Raw genomic sequence first — 25,792 nt, 5'->3', positions numbered from 1 at the left:
CTACAATTCTTCATCATCTTTCTAAGTATGAGAAAGATCAAGATCCAGTTGTTCAATTTGTCGCTCAAGACCTTGACGAGAAGATTTACTGTGACAATGTACTTACTGGAACAGATGATGAGGACACTGCCATTCAGTATTACAACATCTCAAGGCAGGTTATGAAGGATGCTGACATGAATCTCCGCCAGTGGTTTACAAATTCGCCAGAGCTGACCACCATTATTGACAAGATGAGGACTGGTTCTGCGAGAGATCATGCTGGCCTGTTAGGCATGATGTGGAACCCTAAGGAAGACACGTTACAGTTTCCACGGAAAGCCATTGTCATTCCTCCTGACGTGAAGTTCACGAAACGACAAGTCCTCAGTTCTGCTTCATCAACATTTGATCCTATTGGCCTCATCTCCCCAGTCCTTGTTCCAGCCAAGAAATTCATTTCATCTCTATGGGATAAGGGATTTGACTGGGACGAAATTCTCCCTGACGAACTCCAACAGCAGTACAACCAAATCGCCAAGGAAATAGAAGCAGCTTCAACATTTGTCACCTCACGTTATTTGGACTTTGGCAAAGCCTTACCAGTAGAAATGCATGTATTTTGTGATGCATGCCCCTCTACTGCAGCTGGTTGCTGTGTCTTCTTTGCTCAGAATGAGAAGGTCAGATTCATTGGCTCCAAGGTCAAACTTTCCTCATCTAAACATGCACGAACAGTTCCCCAGTGGGAATTAATTGCCATGGTAATGGGTGCTCGCCTTGGTGCAGCCATAAGAGAAATTTTCAGCAAGGATTACCCATCCATCTCATCCTACTACTGGACTGACTCCACCATCTGTCTCCATTGGCTGTACAGTACCAAGCAACTCCCAGCGTTTATTCGCAATCGGACAACAGAGATCTTGAGGCTTACTGACCTATCCAGCTGGTCCCATGTCAGTTCAGCAAACAATCCTGCAGACATACTCTCCCGTGGATGCTGTGCGGATGAGCTCCTACAATCAGCACTATGGCAAAGAGGTCCTCCATGGTTAACAGCCCATTCGCTCTGGCCAAGATGGAGTCCTAAGAGCTTTGCAGAAGACGATTTTGTCTCAGCCACAGCTGTGGACAGTCATGTTCCTGGCAAGCAGTCTAACATAGGCAGTCTCCAAGACTTGATTGACATCTCACGCTTCCAGTCCTATGAAAACATGCTTCGCACGATGTCCTATGTCTTGAGATTCATTTCCAACCTGAAGCATGCCTCTGGTAAGTCACATGGGTCACACCAATGCCAGTCAGTCATTGACTTGGTAATTCCAGTTCCCACAGCTGCTGAAATATCGCAAGCAGAAGTCGTACTTCTTCGTGCTCACCAGATTCAGCATTTCAGGCAAGATCGAGACTATCTTTGTACAAAGCAGTCACGACCCACCTGTCAGCACTTCAAACCCAGACCTCAGTTGGTTCGTCAACTTAATCTGAAGCTCAACTTAAATGGCCTTCTAGTTGCCCTCGGCAGACTCGAGCATGCAATGCTCGAACAAGATGCAAGAGAACCAATTCTCATCGCTAAAAAGTCTCAGTTCACAACTCTGCTTGTTCGTTCAGTTCACGAGAGACAGCTCCACGCTGGAGTAAGAGACACTGTTGTTGCACTGCGTAAGAGATTTTGGTTGCCATCAGCACGAAGTGAAATTGCAAGGGTGCTCAAGCATTTTGTCAAATGCCGATACCAGATAGGGGGAGCATACAGGCTACCCCATTCACCCCCCTTGCCTGACTTTCGCCTCAACAAGGTGAAACCATTCTCTACAGTGGGGATTGATTTTACCGGCCATCTGACGGTCAAGAATGGTAACAAGACGGAGAAATGTTATGTCTGCCTGTTTACCTGTAGCACCACTCGCAATGTAAATTTGGAGATCGTTGATGACATGACGACCGATCAGTTCCTTCTTGCATTCAGGTGTCACTGTGCCATCTATGGAACTCCTTCACTGATCCTGTGTGATAATGCCAAAACATTCCAATGAGATACCACTACGCATACGGATGGCGGACAGCATAAGGTGCTTTAAGCACAATATGTGGACTAATATTTTTTCGCAGCAACAATTTTTAAGTCATTTTTGTGTATAGTTTCCTTTTTAGTTTCTTTACTTATCTTGTAATTATATTATATTATATTAGTTTCTATTTTTATATTGTATTATACTAGTTTTTATATTGTAATTATTTCTGAGTGAGGGCCACAAGTTTATTAGCTATGCTATTATGTGTTACCCTTGTAAAATAAAGTCTTTATTATTTATTATTATTATTATTCCAGAAAGGGGATGAAGAAATTCAGAAGTTGTTCCAAGTCATAGAAGATCAAACCGTGCAGCATCACTTCGCCCAGAAGAGAGTTCAGATGAGGCATATTCCTGCCAAGTCACCGCACTGGGGAGGCATGTATGAGCGACTGATTGGAGTAGTTAAGTTGTCAATCAAGAAAGTTCTTCGTCGCGCGCTCATTAGTCTACCCGAGTTACAAACACTCATCAAAGAGGTTCAAGCAGTTGTGAATGATCGCCCAATCACATTCGTCTACCATGATGTGAATGATCCAGAGCCCTTGACACCGTCAAAGTTGCTGTATGGGTTCGATGTTACAGCTTTGCCACACCCTGTTGTTGATCCTGACGAGTTGGAGGATGAAGACTTCAATGATCATGGTCAACTCAATAAGGCCTTCAAACGACGCTCATTGCTATTTCAGCACTTTGTTCAACGGTTCAAGAGTGAATACCTTGCTTCGCTTCGGGAGCGTCATGTGTATCAGTCTAAGAAGCAAGGATCGCAGGAGGAGATCATTAAAGTCGGGGATGTCGTACTTATGCACGCTGAAAATGTTCCTCGTAGTTCCTGGAAGTTAGCCATTGTAAAGAAAGTTCTCCGTGGCAGTGATGGCCTAGTTAGAGCGGCAGAGATCAAAACAAATTCCGGAGTCACCAACCGTTCAATACATCTCTTGTATCCCTTGGAAGTCACACTGACGGACTCTAAGGAACACTTTACAGGAACTGAACTGCAGATTCCACAGGTCGAAACACTCAGAAGAAGCAAACGAATTGCTTCGCGCGCCCGCCCCCAGTATGTGGAATCTGGTGACTAGTAGTTTAGACCACAATCTTATTAACCTGCGGTGTGCGTGCGGCACATGCGCAGAGACAAAAAAAAACGTGCTCGACTGCACGAGAGAACCACCATGTTGGAACTTGGACTCGTTATGTACTCGTTGTGTTTTACTAAGCGTGGCCGTCCCGTTTTGTTCAGTTACTGTTAGAAGTTTGTGATTAAGTATTCGTCGATTAAAGTCAATTAATTCAGTCTTGTGGTTTACACAAAAGATGTGACAGCAGTTGACATATCGACTAGTGTGGCCATTTATACAGCTATGATTTTGAAAGTTTGTGGTAAGTAAAAATTGCGATATTCGTTACATGATCAAAATCTTACCAAAGAATAGATATAACGGTTTGAATTAAGCTTACATAATGCCCAGTGCTTGCTTAAGTTTCAGTTGACTGAAACTTGAATAATTCTGAGAATCGAAACGGCTTGCATGCTGCCGTTTCTTAAGTTTACACTTTACAATGAAATATATCTATCAGTAAAGTTTCAAGATAACTTTTAATTAGTCACGTTTTGGAACATTCTAGACTCGTAATACAAACTGTGATCAACCAAACCTGATTACATAAAGAAGCCCTCCTTAATAAATACAAAATAAAGTGTTCAGCCCTTTTTAGTAAAGTCTATGGAAGAGGTGTGCTAACTCTAATATAAAAATCATTCAATATGGCGGAGATTTCCCAATCCCAGTGCACTTTGTTAAATTAGGATTCCAATGAATGCTCTTTTCCTTATAGCTATCTAAGGCCTTGTCTGAGTTCATTTTTTTTTTTCATGTCATGGAATCCAGATACAAAATGGAAAGGCTTCTCGTAGAAAAGCTCATTCGAGGCCAACAGAGAAAGCTGCGAGCCCAGGAAAAAAGACAAACAGCAGTTAAGTCTGCAGTTTGGGATGACTTCATTCTAATTTATTGTTACAGTTACATCAAGATTTAAATTTTAAAAAATCATTTTTATTTAACTGTAATTAACCCCATGGTGTGACAGAGCCCACCTTAAGTGTCATTGTCTGAGAAAGTGTTCCAGGGGCCAAAAGTTGTGGTCAACCGATTTGGCTGAAACTTGGCACAGAAGTTGGTTGCCATGAGATATTTCAAAAGCCAATCTGGCTCACTTCTCTGACTTTAAGTTTTAGAGTTTCAGGGGGGGTCTAATTTTTTGCTCTTTGAGCACAAAAAATCCATCCTTTTAGGGGTCATTTTGAAAGTGCCATAAAACCCAACTGGTAAACTGTGCTGCCAAATGAATTTGACTATGAACATTACTATAATAGAGCTTTCATTTCATGCATGTAACTTTGCCGTCAAGGTATTGGACAGAGAGGAGCCTGGGGCTAGAGTTTGGCCAAAATTAATGTCAAAATTACAACCCAAAATTGCCATTTTTCAAAAAATCAGTGTATCTACCTGCCTTCTTGCATAACATCCGTACCTATACCATTATTTACTTTATTGACCCAATTATCAAAATCACTTGAGAAAAATTTGGCTTATCACGGTTTGTTGAATTTATGTCACAAACACTCCATGCCTCTATAAGGTCATGCAAAATGGAATTTTGAGCATAATTCATGCCATAAACAAACCAAATTGTTGACATGAAGCCCTGATTCTGTATTTGGTCAGTGAAAATGAATTGTTAAAGCCAAATCAGTTTAATTGTTTAGAAATACTCTGATTCTTACCTTACAATTGCTCTTAAAGGCCTTTGATTAGCACAAAAAATACCCTGATTTAGCAAAACAAGAGTTAATTTGTACTTTGAAAACCTAGTACCCATTAAATACCACAAATGATGAAGGCCTTACCTCGATATAACGACCTTTCTAAACGATGCTTGAATTTTTCATTGATTAATATTCAGTTTCAAGTCATAATTCTTCTCCGTTGCTTCAAGTATGGAAAGTCTCTATATTTTGTCAGGCCTGATTTTTATTATGATTACAAGATAAAGTTAGCTTAACGAAAGCATTCGTTAGCATATAATCTAAGTCTGTTAATAGCCTGAACATTTCTTGTAAATACCCACCAGTAAAGGAGCATGACCATGCATACATAGATATATACGTAGAGATATGCGAGCTGCAGTTTATAGCAGTGTCGATGTGACCCGTTATTTCAGAGTCCTCTAGAGCAGAGTAAATGAAACCATCCGTCAAGAAGGAATGCACAGTTAGGAGAGCTGGATAGTGAAACAAAAAACTTGTGTTGCTAAATACAATAACCAAACGAGGCCAGGGCATTGAGATGATGCAAAATCAACTGGCCCGCCATTTTGGACATAGGAGAGAGTGGGACCGAGGTCACGTTCTTCTTCCGTTTCGCGGGTATGTTTTATCAGGTGTAAGAAATTCAAGGGTAATTTCACAATGGCACTTTGTTCCTTTGGAGGGGTAAGTGATCAGTGCGGTGCCACCGCATGGGCTTCGCACGAAACAGGAATGGTTCCTTTATTATCGTGCGAGAATGATATGACTGAATGGTTGAAGCAAAAGTACAAGGGGTCAGATGCGTCCAGGACAAGAGGAAGACCTGGTCATACCAAACGTACAGGTGATTCAAAATATCTGTTAGGGATCATACACGTGCACAAATAGCTTTTATCGCAATCCAGTGGACTCTTTTCTATTGAAGAGAGACCACGATATTTTACGATATTGTCGTCTCAAATTGTTTCCTTATGACTGATTGAAGATTTCCCGAGGTAATTTACTTGATTCTTGCGAAGAGAAACAAACATTTAACAAATTGTTCACAGGAAGGGCAAAGGGGTTGACTAAAATTCTAACTTTGAAAGGTAAGAGCGCAGTTATTTTATTGCAGCAATCTCCATAACCAAAATCAACGATAAGAATAACTTGAAGTTGAAGGCTGTTTTTCGTCTGCTCGCTCTGTTTGTTTACATTCAGCTTTACCTGTGCAGACGCTTATCACGCAATCACAATTCGAGCGTGAAACTCTACCGGTTTCCTATATTTGCCAGTTTCGTCTAAGATAAGTGAACTTGAAAAATCTTTGCAAACATGCTGCATCAAAGCTTTTCGATGAAATTGACATTTTGAGCGAGAAAATGTCTTGTTTCACGGATAACTTTCTTGGTAACAAAAATTATTCGGATACATTTTTTAATTACTTATAATTAGTTATTTTAGTATGTAAATAGCGGCGGTATAATTTTAGGAATCTTATACCCAGTTTAAAACCTATCTCAGATTTATCGTTGTAATCTGAATCTCGACTAATTGATTAAACTTTTTTTCTACAAAAAATAGATGAATCACGATAAAAAGAAACTACATGTGATTTTGAGACGGTATTACGACTTGATAATGACACTATGGTATACGTAGAGAATGTTTTCCCGTATATGGACTCTCTGCTTCGCAACCTTAAGAAGTCCTTATATTGTCTCAAAATCTGCCGAATTAGTTTGTGTTATGGGATTTGCTTGGAAGATCTAAACTAATTAAACTGCGTGCTAATGCATAGGCAATGAGTTCACGTGTGTCCTTGAATGGGAACTGATCCTGAATCGTTCCGGAAGAGCAATTGACCAGGTAGATGTTGGAAGGATGACCGTGTGCCCAAAACATCGGTTTCAACTTACTACGCTTTATAAAGCAAAGGTAATGAATAGAGATTTTTAAAGGATTGATCGATGCGTGAGTCTTATCTGGCATTATAACATACCACAGGACACCCACCTTTTTAGGCAGGCCCTCTGAGGGTTCAGTTCATAGAAATACAGCTAAAAATCCCAGGTTACAACCCTGTCATTTCCGAGCAGAGCTGCTTGTTCTTTATCGCGCAAATTACGTTTAGTTGTTGTTGGTTTTTTTTAGTTGCAGGCTCATAATGAAACATCTCTTCCCTAGTGATGCTAATGCATTACTCACCTAACACTTTCTTCACTCAAGCTTTTCCCTAGATAGTAGATTTCTAGCTCTCTACCTGTGTGTATATGTGGGAAGGGGTAGTGGGTGGAGGGGGACACATGCCAGTGAAATCGTTACACCCCTCAATCCTGAATTACATTTGTTAGACACGGTATGTTGTTAACTTGCAAATTGTGCTGTAGGATAAATGTTGTCATCCATGCCATGAAGAAAAAGCACCATCGCGTGTAAAAAAAATGTCTAAAGCATTCACCCGCAAGAGGCGTGTGAGCAAATTCATGGCGGAGAGAATCTACAGGAACACTGGCGTGTCGTTGCTATAGGCTCTGGTAAATATATACTGTATCTATGTTTTCTTATTTCTGTCCATGATACCCAGGGGTGGCACTGTTCTTCCAAGAAAATTCTTTTACTTTCCCCCTTTTTTTTTAAAGAAAAAAACTCTAACTGGTAAGGAAGATCATTCTAATGACATATTAACTAACTTTTATTGCCATTCTTATACGAATAGTAATCAAAGCTTAACGACAGGCGGATGTACCTTGCATTCGCTACCCCAATTAACGCATATACTAAAACACTATTTTTTATGAACAACCAGCTCTTTCACCGAGAAAATAAAGTTACTTTTTTAAATTGTTTTAAAGCCCGAAAACCGATCATAATTTGTAAGCACACTAGAAGGTTTTCTGTAAAGCGAACTGAAGGACTATTTGCTTGAACAGGTATCATTTGCTTCATTCCGTGTGTTCTGATCATCCTTTTCCTTGTACCATTTCAGTCATTTGCAGCTCATGCCGAACTCTAATTGTTGATGCTCCAGCCACCCCAGCTATTGAGAGACATGAAGAGCAAGTGACGAAACAAGCTGCATTCGCTTCAACACCAAAGTCTTTACCTACGCAATTGCTTTTTCTGTCCCTAGCAGCTCTTCGCAGGAAGAACAAGTAAGCATGTACTTACCAGAGGGCGAACAGGAGAGAAGAAACCTTGAGACACTAAACAATGCGATGGCTGTCATAACTGATGGTAACTTCACCTCATTACCCCACTATGTTGACTGCAAGTGGGAAGCACTGTCTGGGGCGTCGAAGGAAGAATTCATAATAAGAGCCGACGAAGTGGTTTCTTACCTACTAAACACCATTGCTCCTTCACAGCAGGAGCAACTTTGGGAAGGAGTGGTCAAACGTCGCCATTCTATTGAGGACAAAATTAACAACATCACAATCGATGTGGGACTCGAAGCAATTTTGCTGGCTTACAATGAATGTTCAAATCGGTTAACAAAAACTCAGATATTATCACTCATAAGTGACAGGTTCTCTCAGTCGGAACTCCAACAGCTTCTCCCAGGAATCTCATTACGCCAAGTAAAGAATGCTAGAAAGCATGCGTTAGAACAAGGACAAGGAGAACCAAAGACAAGGAACGAGATTTTCCGATGCAGGTTGAACATGGAGAAAGTTAGGGATTTTATTGAGTTCTTTTCGAGATCCACATTCCTCCAAGATGTAGCCTTTGGAACAAAAACATTGAAACTTTCTTCAGGTGAGAGAATCTCCATCCCTTCAGTGGTTCGTACAATGACTGCGTCGAAAATCATCTACCTTTACCATGAAGAGTGTCGTGAGCATGATGTGGAGCCGCTCAAGGAGCGTACCTGTTTCCGTCTGCTAGAGGTTTGTAGTGCATCAAAGCAAAAGTCCTTGCAAGGGTTGGACAACACGTCTACGACTGGTGAAGAAGCATTCGAGACGATAGCCTCACTCGTTGAGAATCTAGGTCAACACGGTGCGGGTGCAACATGGACCCGAGACACACTTCGATCTTTAAGCGCTGGAAAGAATTATCTCAAAAGCATATACAAGAGTCATCTAGGACCGGAAGAGGCTTGTGCTGATCACTGTACTGTGTTTGCACTATCGGATCCATTCGAAGAGAGATTTTCAGTTGAATGATGCTACGATCACAACCAGGCGTGTCCCGAATGCAAGGGTATTGTTGATGTTCTGGAAGCTATCGAAGATACTCTCAGAAATGGAGATCTGGACTTGAGTGAGAAGCAAAAGGAGAGAGCAAGGTGGGACTTAGATCACGCCGTTTCCAGCATCGATGCTTGGAAAGCTCATTTATTGAGGACTTTTCAACAAGATCAAGCGAGACAAGACACACTCAATAGGTTAGATGACCAGACCATCATGGTCATTAATGACTGGGCCATGAAATTACTTCCCATGCGTTTCAGAGAAATGCAGTCCCAATGGTTCACCAAGCGAGGAATTAGTTGGCACTTTTCTGCTGTTGTTCACAAATCAAACCATCCTGACTGTCCAGTAGTATCCGCAAGTGAACACACAATCCACACATATGTGGTTGCCATTGACAGCTGCAAACAGGACTGGTTTTCCGTTTCTTGTATACTTGAAGAGGTCCTTGTCTGTGTCAAAGAATCGCATCAATCAGTATGCAGAGCGATTCTAAGAAGTGATAATGCTGGATGCTACCACTGTAGTGCGCTTTTGTCAACCATCAATTCCACTAGCAGAAGGTCAGGCATCAAAGTAATCCACTATGATTTCTCTGACCCTCAGTCGGGTAAGGACTTATGTAACAGAAAGATCGCCCCTTGCAAACAGCACCTTCGACATTATGTTGCTGAAAATCACAACATGGAAAGTGCGAAAGACATAAAGAAAGGCTTGGAGTCCCCACCAGGAATTGCAGGAAGGCGCATTACGGAATGCAAGATTGACCAATCAGCGATGTCAACAGGCGCTGCTAATAACAAGATTCCAGGAATAACAAAATACAATAATTTCTCTCTGACTTCTAAAAGCATGCGCGTCTGGCAAGCTTACAATGTTGGAGAGGGCGTGGATATAAAGGGGTCTTGGCATGAACAAGATGTTTCTGGGCTCAAAAGGATTGGGGAGTGGACGAAAAAGATGCCGCGTGTTACACAAAAGAAATACCAGGCAAAGGGAAAACACGATGTTACTGAGTCTGTCAATACTTTTAGCTGCCATGAACCTGCTTGTATTGCCACCTTCAAGACAATTGAAGAGGTGGATGAGCACATGGACACAGGTCATCATATTATGACTCCAGAGAAGGAGTCCATATACGACAACGTACGTAGGCAGTGGGCAGCTGTAACAACGTCAGTAAAAGGTGCGGGCCAGAAAATTGGCAGGACAGATTATGTGCCTGTGGCGAACTTAAGACTGAGCAAAGGATGGGCCTTAAAGAAGACGAAAGCGGCGGTGAGAATATCTTCGGGTGTCAAAGAATTTTTAACAAATTTATTCAACAAGGGAGCTAAGGATCTTCACCAAAAAGCTATGCCAGCAGACGTGGTGGAGCAAATAAAGGAAACTTTCCCAGTTTCAGAGTGGGTTGAAGTACAGACTGTCAAAGGATACTTTTCTCGCTTGGCTTCGCAGCAGAAGGGACTTCCAGTTAGCGAAGAGGAGGGTGAAGACGAAGCGCTGGAGAAAGAGGATTACATGGAGCAACTAGTCGGGGTGGCTGAACAAGAGATTGGCCTCAAGCACCCTCTTGTATATGATGATTTCAATTTTTGTGATCTCTCTGCCGGGGGTAGATTAGCCAAGTTTCTGGAAAAGCAAAAACTCAGTCAGCATCAGTCATTCTGCAAGTATTTTGACGTGGAAATTTCTGGTCGTGCTAATCGTAAAGCATCATATTACGAACCTCTTATACAATTAGCAAATTCCTGTGATTGTCGCAAGTAAACAATGTTTTTAGATTCTTCGACTTAAAACCCGCCTTACTTAAAAATCAATGAGTCAGTTAAGGTTGCGCGACTCGTTGACTTGGTCCATTCATCACACTCTCGCGTCCAAGATGATACAATAAAAATTACATTGCAAGGCGTTTTATGACTTTGTATGGGGGTGCTTCATATCAACATCAACACGAAAAAAGTTTATCATCCCGCTCTCCCAACTGTGGATCCCTTCTGTGGTTTCACTTACTGAGCGCTAAAGTATTTGGGAAATCTGATAGATCGTGGGACACCTAGATGCTGATCATTGCGGCTCGTATCTATGTACACTGTATCTACGTTTGGTCACGATTCATTACTGTTGCAAGAGCTATTTAGGCTATAAAAAACGTCAGACAAAGATTATCAGTTAACGATCGTTTTGTAAGCTTACTTTATCTTTTAAAATATGGCTAGGAAAATTATGAGGACTTTCCATGCTTGCGGCAATACATGGAAATATGACCTGAAAAATATAAGTCAGAGAAAAACTCAAGTATTTTTCTATGAAGGTAAGAACATTGTCATTTGTGCTCTATGACTGGTACAGTCAACACTCTCGTAAGCGACCACCCTTGATGCAGGACAAAGTGGTCGCTTATGCTGAGAGGTGGTCATCTACGGGAAAAAAATAAGAAATTAAGCTCAAACCGAAGTGATTTGAACGTGATTACATAAAATTATTACCTAACAAGCAAAAACTCAGGCAAACAGACAACTGCCAACAATGTCTCAAACCGAATGGCGCTTAGAACTGTTGAAAATTTGTACATAACATCTTTCATCAATGATTCAATCCAATTTTACCTATGGATCGTATTACAGCCTTTTTTGCTAGTCAACTGTTATAATCTGCGAGCACTCTTGGTCAGCGCTTTTTAAAACTGAACTTTTGTGATATTTGAGCAATGGTTTTCTTACAGTCGTACGTGATCATGCCGGGTGATCGCTTATGAAAAGCCAGTTCGCTGTGACAAAGTTGGCTATACTAGGTTTTCAAAGAAAAAAGTCACCCTTTTTTTTGCCCAATGAAAGCCCTTTTAAGAGCAATTGTACGGTAAGAGTTGGGGTAATTCTGAACAATCAAACTGGTTTGGCTTTAACAATTCATTTTCACTTACCAAATACAGAATCAGGGCTTCATGTCAACAGTTTGGTTTGTTTATGGCATTAACTATGCTTAAAGTTCCATTTTGCAGGGCCTTAGAGGGGCATGGAGTGTTTGGCAAAAATTCAACAAACCGTGATAAGCCAAATTTTCTCAAGTGATTTTGATAATTGGGTCAATGAAGTAAATAATGGTATAGGTACGGATGTTATGCAAGAAGGCAGGTAGATACACTGATTTTTTGAAAAATGGCAATTTTGGGTTGTAATTTTGACATTAATTTTGGCCAAACTCTAGCCCCAGGCTCCTCTCTGTCCAATACCTTGAAGGCAAAGTTACATGCATGAAATGAAAGCTCTATTATAGAAATATTCATAGTCAAATTCATTTGGCAGCACAATTTACCAGTTGGGTTTTATGGCACTTTCAAAATGACCCCTGAAAGGCTGAATTTTTTGTACTCAAGGGGCAAAAAATGAGACCCCCCCGAAACTCTAAAATTTAAAGTCAGAGAAGTGAGCCAGATTGGCTTTTGAAATATCTCATGGCAACCAACTTCTGTGCCAAGTTTCAGCCAAATCGGTTGACCACAACTTTTGGCCCCTGGAACACTTTCTCAGACAATGACACTTAAGTGTGTTTCTTAAGAAAATATACATACTTCTCCCAAAAGATTTTTTTTGTTTTGGTTTGATCTTCCCATAATAGAAATTCGATAGTGTTGAAGATCCCCCTTCCCCCAGACGTTTTCAGATCCTCTGTGCAAGTGCATGGGGAGAGTATGGATATTTTTTGGAACAGCAAAATGCTGATCTTTATTTTCCATGTTACACGAGTTATACCGATGGCATCCAGTTCTCATTCTGATTGATCAGGGTCCAGAACAGTTATTCACCTAGCTTTGTTTTAATGCGTTTAAATGAAATTGCATCCTTAAATTTAAAAATTTTTAAGTGTTTCCATTTCTAGTTTGTCAAATGTAGATTTTACACTAAGGATATAGTTTCTGAAATGTTAACCACCATTAAATATCTTCCAAAATTTGAAACCCCAGCTTTCAAATATTGAGATTTAGTTACTCTAGCTTTCACTTGATAGTTTCCAATTTGTAAGAAGGGGAGTGAATGGTAAGAAAGAATAGGAAAGGGCACAATGTTCCAGGTTTCAACCCTTTTTCTTTAAATATATCCAGCACTGTAGGTTAAAGTGTATAGGCATGACTTCTCTCATGGGACTGTAAGCTGAGAATTATATGATCAATAATTAGGGATCAAAGTATTTGGTCAGAATTTACCTGACTTTTTTTCTCTTCTCCTTCACTCCCATTTACTCCACTTCTAACACCACATGGGTGAGTGTCTGGTTGAAATGCTCTGTCACAGTTCATGGATGCTTGCACTCTTTCCTCACTTAGGCTTTCATAGTTGATTTCACAAAAATTATGCAGAACAAAGCAAGCATAAATGACATGTGGCAGGTCATTTATGTTGATGTCCATTGCACATCTAAAGTAGCCAAATCTTGCTTTGAGGCATCCAAAGGCACATTCAATAACAAACTGTGCACTGCATAGTTTTAAACCAAACTAATGTTCTTTTTCAAAAATGAGTTCATACTAGTTGCCACACAATAACAGAGTAAAATTTATTCGAAACGAGTCATTTCTGAAAGAGATTTCAAAGGTTTGCACGAGACATTTAGAGTTCTACCTTGGGACCTGGTAACATCAGATCCTGGTATTGACACTAGCTTAGAGAAATTCCAGGACATACCACAAAGAACTCTAAAACGGTGTTCTAGGCCTCCATGGATTGATAACAAAATTATGAAATTGATTAGAAAGAAGAAGAAACTTTGGAAATGTTTGAAAACTAATGGATCCCCTAATTTATTTCTGAAATTCAAGGATCTTAGAAGGAAGACCAAGAAGCTTATTAATTCAAATTACCAACAGTATCTTCATTCTTTATCTGAAAACTCCAAGAAAATCCCACGTATTTCTGGTCATTCCATTCTACTAAATCTAAGACAAAAGGAATTCCAGAAACTGTTATTTACAGAGACACCAGGTCTAGAGACTTGAATTCTAAGGTGGAACCATTCAATGTGTTTTTTTAATCTGTCTACTCTAAATCAACAACTGATGTCAATCTCTTGGCCACAACAGCTCCAGAGCTTGAAGGAATTTTAAGTAGGATCAACATAAACAAGGCACCTGGTGTGGATAACTTACCTGCTCGTATTTTACGTACTTATGCAAAAGATCTCTCTTACCCATTTGCTCATTTATTTAATTTATTGCTGAGGACAGGGAAAATGCCCACCTTATGGAAATCAGCCAATATTACCCCAATCCATAAGGGTGATAGTAAAGAGCTTCTAACCGACTAAAGATCCATCTCCTTATTGCCAATCCCAGCCAAGTGTTTGGAGCGTATCTTACATTCTGCTATTTATTATCATATCACACCATTTTGAACTGATTGGCAACATGGTTTTGTTAAAGGTAGATCTTGTGAGACTCAACCAATTTTAACCCATCATGAATGGGCTACTGCCCTTGACAAAGGGCAGTAGCAGTAGCCCAGACAAGTTGATGTAGTCTTTTTAGACTTTTCCAAAGCCTTTGACGAAGTAAATCACTCAGTTTTCTTGAAAAAGCTGTGCAACTTTGGGATTACTGGATCATTATTACTATGGTGTGAAAGTTATTTAACCAATCATCAACAGAGAGTTGTGTTGGATGGTATATCCTCTTCCTGGTCTGATGTCTCATCTGGAGTCCCTCAGGGCTCTTTATTAGGGCCTTTATTTTCTGTTCTATTTATTAGTGACCTCCCCAAAGTTATTCTTCATGGCAGTACTGTTGCCCTTTATGTGGATGACTGCAATTGTTCCAGGATCATTGACATGGCTGGCGATCTTGAATTATTTTAACAAGACATGCTCGAAAGGGTACAGATAAGAGCTCCTAAATTTATCTTAAAGTGCAATAATCCCTATGACATTCGTTTGAAGAAGTTCAATCTCATGACACTGGAGAAGAGAAGATTACTGACTGATGTGACATTCTCATATAAAGTAAATAATGGCAACATAAATATTGACGCGAGTAAAATTTTAGATTTCCACTCCAAAACAGACTGCTTTTCACTTGGGTATAAGGACTTTTTAACTTTAAAGAAGAAATATGCCAGAACTATCGTCTTTAAGTATAGTTTTTTCCATTGAATAATTGACATGTGGAATCAATTACCTTTCGATATTCGTCATTCTGATAATGTAAATATTTTCAAGTCTAGAGTTAAGAAATTTATTAGTGGTTCTTAAGTAATTTTCCTTTTCATAAATGCATTTCTTAAATTTATTATATACAGTGTATTTATATTAGCCCATAGGTGATCTGTTTTTGTTCTGATAATGTAAATATTTTTAAGTCAAGAGTTAAGAAATTTATTAGTGATTCTGAAGTATTTTTCCTTTTCATAAATGCATTTCTTGAATTTATTATCATTAGTGTATTTATATTAGTTCATAGGTGACCTGTTTTTAAATGGGGTTTAGAACTCCTTTGCAGATTGTCCTTTGGCCTTTTTGACCATAGATTGTAATAAATAAATAAACAAATGTAAAGGGAAATCAATTTGGACAAAAAGGTTTGAGCGAACTGTTCTTCAGTCAAAATAATTGTGTAAGCAATAGAGGGTTTGTTTTATCGATTAAATTAGTTTACAACAATTGATTTTGTATGTGTTTGCAATAAATTTTTGTGTTTCTCAAAACTCCTTTACCCATAATGCCTTTCAGTAGTTCTCAAGCATGTTTTACCAAACAAGGATGGCGACTGCCCCTTCGAATTTGATTCCCGAACAAGTGAAAGAAATTGCACAAGCTGCAATCAACAGTATTAATCAGCTCACCTTGTTAATTGAGCATGGACCATCACCCACAAGTGGAACTTTAAGAATTCCTACCAATGCAAATGTAGCAGATTAGCAGAATTATAGGGGAGGTTTCTGACAGTTTCAAGAGCAGAACTGTGCCAACAGAGACCCTGTCTCTGGAAGATACAGAAGCCCTTCTAATTCTACCTCACAGCTGTATCCAATTGTTTAGAATTTAAAGTGCTCTGCTGATCGACTGTTGGTATCTGAGATAGTTTCAAAGGATGTTACGATACTTGAAATGGGGAGAGAAAATACTGACAAAAGCAGAAAAGCCTGATTTAGAGAGGAGTGGACTAATTATATCAGGTATTTGTTGAATAGTTAAATAATAATAGTTAATAGTTAAAGGAAGTCCTCTGTCTGTGGAGACTTATGCATGGTTGAATAGTAGACCTAATGCCACCTTTTGCTCAGCTAGCCTGTTGAAACATCTCAGATTCAGTGGCAAGGAAATGAGACTCAGGCTACCCACCATAGATAACTGCAATGGATATGAGAGTGACCGATCTAGACGAGACCTTCTATGCCTGTAGTGAAGAATGAGATCCTGAAACAAGAGGATGTGGAGCAATGCAACCCTCAAGGCTATGTATTCCCAGCAGAGTTGAATTTGGAAGTGGATCCATCAATTGGAGCAAACATACCTGAAGCCCTACATGTAATGATCTTATGGATGCCACTCTATCTATCCCACATTTAGAGTGAGCAGGCACTACGGTGTCCATCCGTTTAAAAAATGCATTGAAGAAGGAGTTGGAGATTTCAATCAATGCAATCACTTTCTGGTCTGATAGCATGACTGTGTTATGCTACTATTGAAACAAATCCAAGCGCCTCCACACTTATGTCGCCAACCGTGTCGCCTTCATTAGAGAGGATTCCAGTCCCTCACAGTGGAGATACATAGAGTCAAATTCTAATTCTGTAGATGATGCTTCACAGGGAGCAACTGCAGAGTCCTTCATCAAGAATGACCACTAGATAAAGGGGCTGGTGTTTCTGGTGAAATAGAACTCTGAATGGGAAAGGTCTCCTCTGTGTGGTGCAGAATTGGAAGAAGATGACCCAGAGGTTAAACATCTTGTGCCTACATTCTGGCCCCTTAAAGGCCTATTTCCAACCTTGATGCAACGCGAGCTGCAAAACAGTTTCGTGTAACAAAAAATTCCAGAAATTATCCAAAATTGTCTTTGTCAAGAGCCATCCGAGTCATTTAGTCAATTTTTTTGTGGTAAATACACTCGCCGTTCATCATTTAAGAGTTTTCTCAAAGTATTTTAAATTTGGAGATTGTGCCCTTCGAAGTGAAAGGTTTCTAACAATATGGCGGCCGCTGCAAGCTGACTTCATGCTGGAAGACCAAAATTACCTGGCTCACTGAAGACGGTAGGTCTGAGAGAATCCGTATTTAATCGATGGAGAGACAGGAAACAAAGTAGTGGGTTTGCAGAAAAATTGAATAGTGGGTTTGCAGAAAAATTGAATAGTGATTTTGCAGAATTTCTCTTGCATCAAAGGTGAGGTTTTTTAAAGTCATGCTGGATGATGGCATTTTTATTAATGACGAGCTCACTCCATCAAAAATTGACAACTGTTTTCCTTGTGACATTTTAGAACGAGCATCAACACTGGCCATGGATTTGAAGAGATGGATTTATTGTTTTCTCATGAAAATGTTTCTGATAGGCATGTTACTAATGCAGAGACCATGTGTCACATAATTTGTCCAGCTTTGTTAGTGAGCAGGTATTATACATCTCTTTACTTTTCTTTTCTAGTGGAAATTCCAGTAATTTCTACACCAGTTCATAGAAGCATGCATCAAGTTTTGTGGATGTGACAGGGGAAACTCTTGACAGCTGCAATCAACCAAGCCAATTGCAAACCAGAGGGGAGTTGTTTGACCAAAACAAAAGGTGCTTCACTGGCAATCCGTTCTCTCTTGTTATGCATGGGTGGCAGAGATGTTGATTTGAACAGCCTGTCTAAAGATGATGTTTCAGAAGAAGTTGTACATGTGGTTTCTTGTTATGACAATCATCATTTTCCTGATTTGAAGCAAAGGTATCATTCTTAATGCAACATTCTCTATAGATCATGTTGTATTTGTATCTATGCAAGTTGCAATGGTTTCCTAAGTTTTGAAGAAGGAGGTCTCTCCTGATGAAGTGTGCAGGCACACTTATACACACAAGGGCTTTTGTATTTGAGACTCCTTAATTTTGACCAAAGATGGGTACTTTGCTCAGTTGCACATTATACTGTTGAGTATAAATGATCATCACAATTCACATTTCAGTCTTTGATGCAATAATGTCTTTGTATTTTATTTATCAAACTTTTGTACAGTGTCAATGTCATCCTGGAAAATTTGGACAGGAGTGATGCACTTAGTGACCAGTCTAGTGATGAGAGTGAGTGGAGTGTAGATGAGACAGGAAATGTTGATTATGCAGAAGTGACAAGGAATTTGCTTAAAAAAAGGTGAGTAGCTTTAACCTCCTGCAATTTTGATTATAAAACAAACACAGTTCATATCATAATTACAACTTATTTGTTTTGTGTTATATTTGTAAACATACTTGCAACAGTTGTGGTATTGCCTGTTCTACATAATGCCACAATGTAAACAATCGGCTAAAAAGTGTCCTGTCCAGTTTAGAGTCACAGTTAATTTTGCTTTTTCATAGCTTGGACATTAGCTAAGAGGAGGATGAAAGAACCCTTTCAATGATTGACCCTTTCAGTGGTGATGATGATGCCAGTCAGAGTTCTGGACGGGCTGAAGCTCTTGGTGTTGGTCATGAGCTTCTTGTACAGGATGTTGAAATGCAGCAAGGAGAGTCTAGCAAATCAGCTGAAATTTGCAAAAAGTTTAATAGTGCTTTTCAGTAGCTTACCTCCACAGATAGTCTTGAGATATACCTAGCTTTGCATTCAAGAGAGTCATGGTCTCTGTGGAAAAGCTAACAGAGCTATCTAGTGAAAAATGTGCAGTCTGTGGCAAGGGCCTTTTTTTCAAACAGGATGTCAGAACCTGTGGATGCAGAGTAGAGGTAATCTGTCAGTGCAAAAAAAATCACTCTCAGAAATGGGTCTCGTCAGAGGTTTTGGGAGTGAAAAACAATGTTTAATTTTTCCTTAATGATTCCTTTTTGACAGCTGCAATTATTTCGGGCAACAGCTACAGCAAGTTTGCCTTTATGTCCAAGGCTCCTAGTCTCAACATTATTAGCAGCAACACATTTGCATGGTTACAGAAACATTGTGCAGCCCCTGTGATTAAGGAAATGTTGAACAAAATGAATTCAATCGTTGTTGGTATCCTTGAGAAATATGAGGATCTGTGTTTGTGCAGAGCTGGTAGGAATGATTCCCCCAGGCATTCAGCAAGATACTGTGTGTACACTTTAATGGAAAATTCAACGAAAGTTGTTTTAGATATGGCAGTAGTCGACAAAAGGGAGACAGGTGGCAATTCTGTGGCCATAGAAAAAGAAGGATTGCGGCGATTTCTTGAGAAGATGGTGAATATTCTTCCCATCAGTTAGCTTACAACTGATGCTTCATCAACTATTACCAAACTTGTGCGTGAGATGGTATGATTATATTGCTATATCCATGCATCTTAGTGACCTGATCACTAAGGTTCTCTATTTGTGCTTTTGTGAAAGGTTATCAGAATCTTTTTCACGACAGTATAAACCATAATCATATGCTTTGCATTATTAAATTGTTTCAATCTCTCTGGGTATTTGTTGTGAACATTATCAAATGCATGTACATATGCATACAAGTGACATGCTAGTAAGTAAATAAGTAAGCAACTTGTTATTTAAACATGGTGTTCCATTCAGGTACATTGTCAAAATACAAAAAACGTTACCTACACCAACTAAGAAAAGGCTCACTTGTAGTATTAAAATCATTGAAGCTGCTTTACAAGGATGCCATTTGCTAGATGATCTCACTTTGCACCAATGTGTACACCTGAGTTGAACTGATTGACAGTAGCGCATGTTGTGCATTCAACGCTACAAATTTAACTTATAAGACCAAAATATAATCCAAGAATTAAAATACTCAATGACAAAACTGCATGTCAGGTTATCTTTTAGAGAAATACCCAAAGCTGTTGGAACTATTTTACTTGCTTGATATTTGGCACAAAGCAAAAAAGCTGAGCAAGTGTCTCCATCACGTAAGTGCAAATTTTAAAAAGGCAATTTTCTTGTCTCAAATTGTATAGTTACCAGTATAGTTGAATGAACATTGCTTGTTTACATGGGCAGTATCATCAAGAATGATTCCGTTATGGCTAACTTTAAACAAGAATAACAGTTTCATTTCTCTTCCATGCTATTACTTAGCCTTACTTTGTTTCTTTAACCAAATATGTTAAGCAAATAACATGCTTTCCTTGACAGGCAGCATGAGTTAAGGATTGTGAACCACTTAAAGAGGAGATTGATGATATTGTCAACCACTTCTGGTTCTGTTGTCAAAGTTGCGAGGGAAATGTTGACAAACTGAAGGTAAGAAACAGTAGTGTTTTTCTTTTCAGCTTTTCTGTACGCTTTTTTTCTTTTTTGCAGTATTACCTTTCCTAGTGATGCATTCAGTTGTTAGCTTAATTAACCAAGCTCTTGCATTTTTTCCTGATGTCAAGCTTTTTCAGATACATATGTGTATTGATTAATGATTGTGTATCATTTTCATTGTTCTAGCAAAATTGGTGTGGTGTTCTTCAGCATGTTTGCTGTGAACACTGGTGGGCTGGAGGAGCTTGTAGTCATTCAGCTAATGATGCAGGAACTGGAGAAAAGCATTGCTTAAAGAAATCTTCAAAAGTGGTAGCAGCGTTAAGGAAGGTTGTCCTTGACAAACAGTGGCTCAACAATTTGACCTTTTATGTTCGATTCAGGTTAGTTATCAGCCTATTTTGTAGGTCAGTCAACTTGAAGTCCATTCTGCCTTCGTTAAATTTCCTTCCACCCTTAAGTATCCATAAACACTATAAATGGATCCCTCTAAACCAAGATCACGTTTGAAGATAGGGAAACATGATGTATGAGGCACCACAGTTGTTACATCTATGAAATACAGGGTACGTGTAATTGCTTTGCTATATATCTGTTATTTTTTCTGACTTTCCCTCTCTCTTTTTAAAGGCATACAGGTAACTTGGAGAGTTACAACAGCATGCTCACTAAGTGTGCTCCAAAATGCATGGCATTTGAGTGAGGAGATTACCCTGTAGATAATATTTTTGGTTCTCCTCTTCCAGATTCTGTAACCATAATAATTTAATATCTGCCTCACTATTTCAGAAATTCCTATTTCATAATGAGGATTATGTTAGCTGCAATTGACCACAATATGCACTTGTCAAGAGGTAGTCAGCTGAGTACAATGGGTGAACAGCGTGGCCACAGAAAATTTTCTAAAAGGACTCACAGGTTCCATGCAGAGGTTGTGCGAGGTGGATCAAGACTGTTATGAACTTGGCCAGCATTGATGTCTCCAAGTTTCAAGCTCATAGAACCAGGAAGGCTTCTTCCAGCAAAGGTAAGGCTTGTCATGTTCCTCTCACATCAATCATGAAAGCTGCAAGTTGTAAAAGTGCTGATGTCTTCAGCAAGTTTTACAACAAGCCTGTTGCAGCTGAGAATAGGAATTTTGAGGAAGCTATTTTACATGATGTAAATGACCAGTGACTAACCTGTTACGATTAGAATCTCTTGATGTAAGATTAAGTCATGAGAGACTGTTCTCTATACTTAGTAGCACTTGTCTATGCTATGTTGAGTTATTGTTGATACTGACAACTTTGTACCACAAGTTTTGGTAGGGGTACACCATGAGTATACCATTATTTGGCATTGACATGTTTAGAATAAAGGTTGTAGTTATTCATTTCCCTTTTTTTGTGACTTTCATGTCCACATCTCTTTAAAATCTCGTGGAATCTCTGCGGCAGACAACGGATAGAATTTATGATTAAACGAGACTTACCTGGAAGTTGAAGTTTGATCGGGATTCTATCCGTCCATCTGCAGAGTAGAGATTACATGCCCTCCCAGCATGTTTTACCCATCCTTTATTGTCTTCAGTCATGGCTTCTGTGGACACTCAATGTTACAGATTGATAAGCTTTGCACATATCTCGGGATTTTAATTGATAAAAATTTGTCTTGGAAACACCATATTGACCATATAATCATTAAAGTAAGTAGAACCCATAGGATTAATTGCAAAATTACGACACTTTCTGCCAATGCATACCCTCGGTATGGAGTCAGGCTTGTAAATCTTGACAAGCTCCTAAGCTGCAGAAACGAGTTCCTCGCTTTATCTACTTTTCTGATCATAATGAGCATGCAATTCCTTTATTTGTTGACGCTCATATCTTACCACCTAAATTTGTTCACTATGAATCTATAGCTAATTGATGTTTGACGTTCGAAACAGAACAGCTCCATCCACTATTCAAGATCTATTTCAAGATATATCTAATGTTCACTCTTACAATACACGTTCTTCTGCCTCTAATAACTTCTAAACCAAACCTTCTAGGCTATCTGTTCAAGTAAATTCCTTCTCTTGAATAGGAGTAAAGGTGTGGAATGCAATACCTCAAGCATTAAGACATCTTTCCAAAAAATACGTTTAACAGAAAACTCAAACAAATTTTATTTAACATATCAGGTCCACAAGACTCGTATAGATTTATCTGAGATTTTACAAAATCCTGGTAATACTTCTCCTGATCTGTCCTGACTATTTTTATAAACAGTAGATGTACCTTTAATATTTTAAATTAGGTCAATGTAACGGTTTTCCTTGTTGTTATTCAGTACTGTCTCTTTCTTTTCTACTTTATTACTTAATTTCTGTTTTTAATATATTCTTGTAATTTAGCTATGAAGGCATGGCCCGCCTAGATTAGCCTTTGCTAGTTGCAGGCATGCCCTTTTCTGTGAAATTTAATCTGAAATTAATAAAGTGTGTGTTTGTGTTGAACCCTGTATTTGTGTTGGTTCTTTCAGATTCAAATTGTCTTTGGAAAATTCACAAAAATTTCGAAAGCATACAAAGGGTTTCATGTTACAGTTCAGTTATAAGGTTACAGTTCAGTTATAAGGTTACAGTTAAGTTGTAAGGTTACAGTTAAGTTGTAAGGTTTTGTTGTTATTGTTCCACAATAAGAAATTTATACAGCAATCAAAAAATTTTCTTTTTTTTCGATTTCCAAAAAAAAAGAACTGCTAGTCATATTAGCCAGTGAAATTTAAACTGATACACTTAGAGGTTCCATTATTAGAAGAGTAAAAAAAACAAATTTTAAAAAAACAAAGTTGCAAAATACATCTGGACAAGCATGTTCTGTCATGCAAAGTAATAATAATTCAAAGTAATTATTCTTAGTTTGTAGCCATGTCTTTAGTTTGATATGGTATTTTTGGTTTGTTTGTTGTTGCCCAGATTCTTTATTTAAAAGTGCATGTGATGTAAGAGTTTACCAATAAAGTACCCATTCATAATTTGACCGTGTGCCAGATCATTCTCCATCAACAAAGCACTTCATTATATTTCAATTTTCATGAGACAATATGTCATGGGGAAGGATGCATGCATGTCATCATTCATAACCAATTCATAAACAGTTCAAATAAATGTGTTAAGGCAGGTGTCTAATTTTGTCAATTGGTTGCAAACCTATGAAGATTATGGTACAAATCTAAGGCTTCCTGCCAATTTTGGGAGTTGGAAAGTCCTGCAGCTTGAAAGGCAAACTGAATTATTAAGCTTATTAAGCTATCACACTACACCGCACACAGCAACAAGATGCATGCCAGCCGAATTGCTGATGAATCGAAGACTGTACACGCCTAGATCTTTTACATCCAGATCTCTGAAAGAAAGTATGTAAAACTTCCAAGCTACAACCTACTGTGCCTAAGAAACAGCTTAGTGTAGAAGATAATGTATTGGTACTAGACTACAGGAAGAGCCAAGATCCTTGGGTCAAGGGAGTGGTAGTTGCAAAGTTAGGACATGTGACTTATTGTGTACAGGTGAAGGAGCTCTTTTGGAAACAACATATTGATCAGTTAAAAGACCTCTCAGGAATGCAAATTCAACCCCATGGGCAGGAACAACTCGAGGACTGTGAAGTAAATGTGCTTCACTTGTTTTTTGCAGACAAACAGAAGGGCAAAGGAACACTGTGTCCTACGACTCGGCTGAATTTTTTAGTCGTCGTTTTCAAGAAAACGAAAGGGCTCTTGTCACTTTGACTCTAAGAATAGAAGAAGCCTTCCCAAATGAAGTTGAGGTGATCTCTGATCTAAACGAACTTGTTTTTCTTATGAATGAACTTTCAAGGGACTTTGACAGAATTTTCCAGGACTCGGAACGTTCCATGTTTACTGCACCATCATCCCTAAACGATCGTCTTTCAACTGTGGCATTAGGAACGGTTTAGTTGGCAGACCAAGGCTACAGATCTTACAGCAAGAGCTGCAAACTCTGCACACTAACCCCGGTTTTCGTTGGGCTGATATCAGAAGTATTGAATGAGAGTATTTGTAGTATACTAGGACAGCGGTTGTTTATGTAAAAGTATACATCCGGGAGAGTGTGAGCGCGGGAAGATTATTAAAGAAACGTGTACTGTGTGTACTGTTGTTGTTCGCCTTCGTGGCTGCCTTTTGTGGCATACTTCTTCATTTTTAGACACTACAAATTGGCGACGAGGATGGCGAATTCAGTAGAAAGGGCGCTTCCACCTCTAGATTTAACAGGGTCTTCCTCTCAGGTCGCGGAACGATGGCGACAGTGGAAACGATCGTATCAGTATTACATCGATGGCAAGGGAATTACGAATCCTTCTCGGAAAACAGCTCAGTTACTTCATTTAGCAGGTATGGAAGTACAAGATATTTACGAAGATATTCCAGATCCTGGACCACTGAATACTAACGAGGATAATGAGTATGTGGTGTGTCTGCGAAAGTTGGATGCTCATTTTCGAGCCGAGGACAATGTACCGTACGAGCGTCATGTCTTTCGTCAACTTACGCCGACAAAGGGAGAGACCGCCGATAAGTTCATGGTTCGTTTACGTAAACAAGCTCGTCATTGTAATTTTGGTCCAACTTTGGAAGAAAATTTACGGGATCAATTGATTGAAAAGTTGCCTAATGTTGAGCTAAAGAAGAAGCTATTGGAAGTCGTTAATATTACTCTGCAAGCAGCAATGGATAAAGTTCGAAAGTGGGAAGCCTCACACGAGCAGGCAGGTCAAATGGTCATGCCAAGCCAAGAACCTGGAGCAGGTACTCATGCAGTTGAAGAACGTCCTGGGCGTGGAGACAAAGGGAAAAGCGTTTGTTTCAACTGTGGTAAAGAAGGTCATTTTGCCCAAAGTACAAATTGTCCCGCCTGAGGTCACAAGTGCCGCAAGTGTGGTAAATATGGTCATTATGCCAGCTGTTGCAAAGGGGGAAGGAACTCGAAGCCTGGAAAACAAGGTAACAACCAACAACGGGGAGGCAGACAGCAGTGTCATGGTAAGGGGAGACAGGCAAATCATGTTGAGGGTCATTGTAACGAGTCAGGTGAGGATGACAGTTTTGCTTTTACTATAGAAGAACAGACATGTGCTATGTCAAATTCCTCTGAACCCGTCATCTCAGTGAAGATTGGTGGAATCAGCAGAGATGTGTTGATTGATTCAGGTTCTGCAAGTAACCTCATTAGTAAAGATACACTGCAGGAACTTAAGTATCAGGGGCTCAAGATTGAATTAAAACCTTGTCTGAAGAGATTGTATGCTTATGGGGGTCGAGAGCTTAAAATTGAGGGCCAGTTTCAGACAGAAGT

General features: G+C 39.3%; 1 protein-coding gene and 2 pseudogenes across 1 annotated transcript in view; all 3 read left to right on the top strand.

The window, feature by feature from the left end:
• The window catches only part of LOC149034257 (uncharacterized), a 5,999-nt gene extending 2,857 nt beyond the window's left edge, over window positions 1–3,142 (top strand). Inside the window, exons 1-2 of the mRNA XM_089193859.1 lie at window positions 1–1,895; window positions 2,315–3,142. The exon at window positions 1–1,895 is cut by the window's left edge and continues 2,857 nt beyond it. Of these exons, the coding sequence (XP_089049985.1) occupies window positions 1–1,895; window positions 2,315–3,142 (2,723 nt within the window). The remainder of the gene's footprint in view (window positions 1,896–2,314) is intronic.
• A 6,118-nt stretch (window positions 3,143–9,260) lies between these two features.
• On the top strand, window positions 9,261–10,284 carry LOC149034256 (uncharacterized; annotated as a pseudogene).
• Window positions 10,285–16,427: 6,143 nt separating this feature from the next.
• LOC113675799 (uncharacterized) lies at window positions 16,428–21,471 on the top strand (annotated as a pseudogene).
• Window positions 21,472–25,792: the final 4,321 nt, after the last annotated feature.

This window comes from Pocillopora damicornis, chromosome 14 (genome assembly GCF_964200805.1).
Source record: "Pocillopora damicornis chromosome 14, jaPocDami1.2, whole genome shotgun sequence".
NCBI classification, from domain to species: Eukaryota; Metazoa; Cnidaria; class Anthozoa; order Scleractinia; family Pocilloporidae; genus Pocillopora; species Pocillopora damicornis.
The sequence above is the reverse complement of the archived record's forward strand: the minus strand, read 5'-3'. Positions and strand labels throughout refer to the sequence as shown.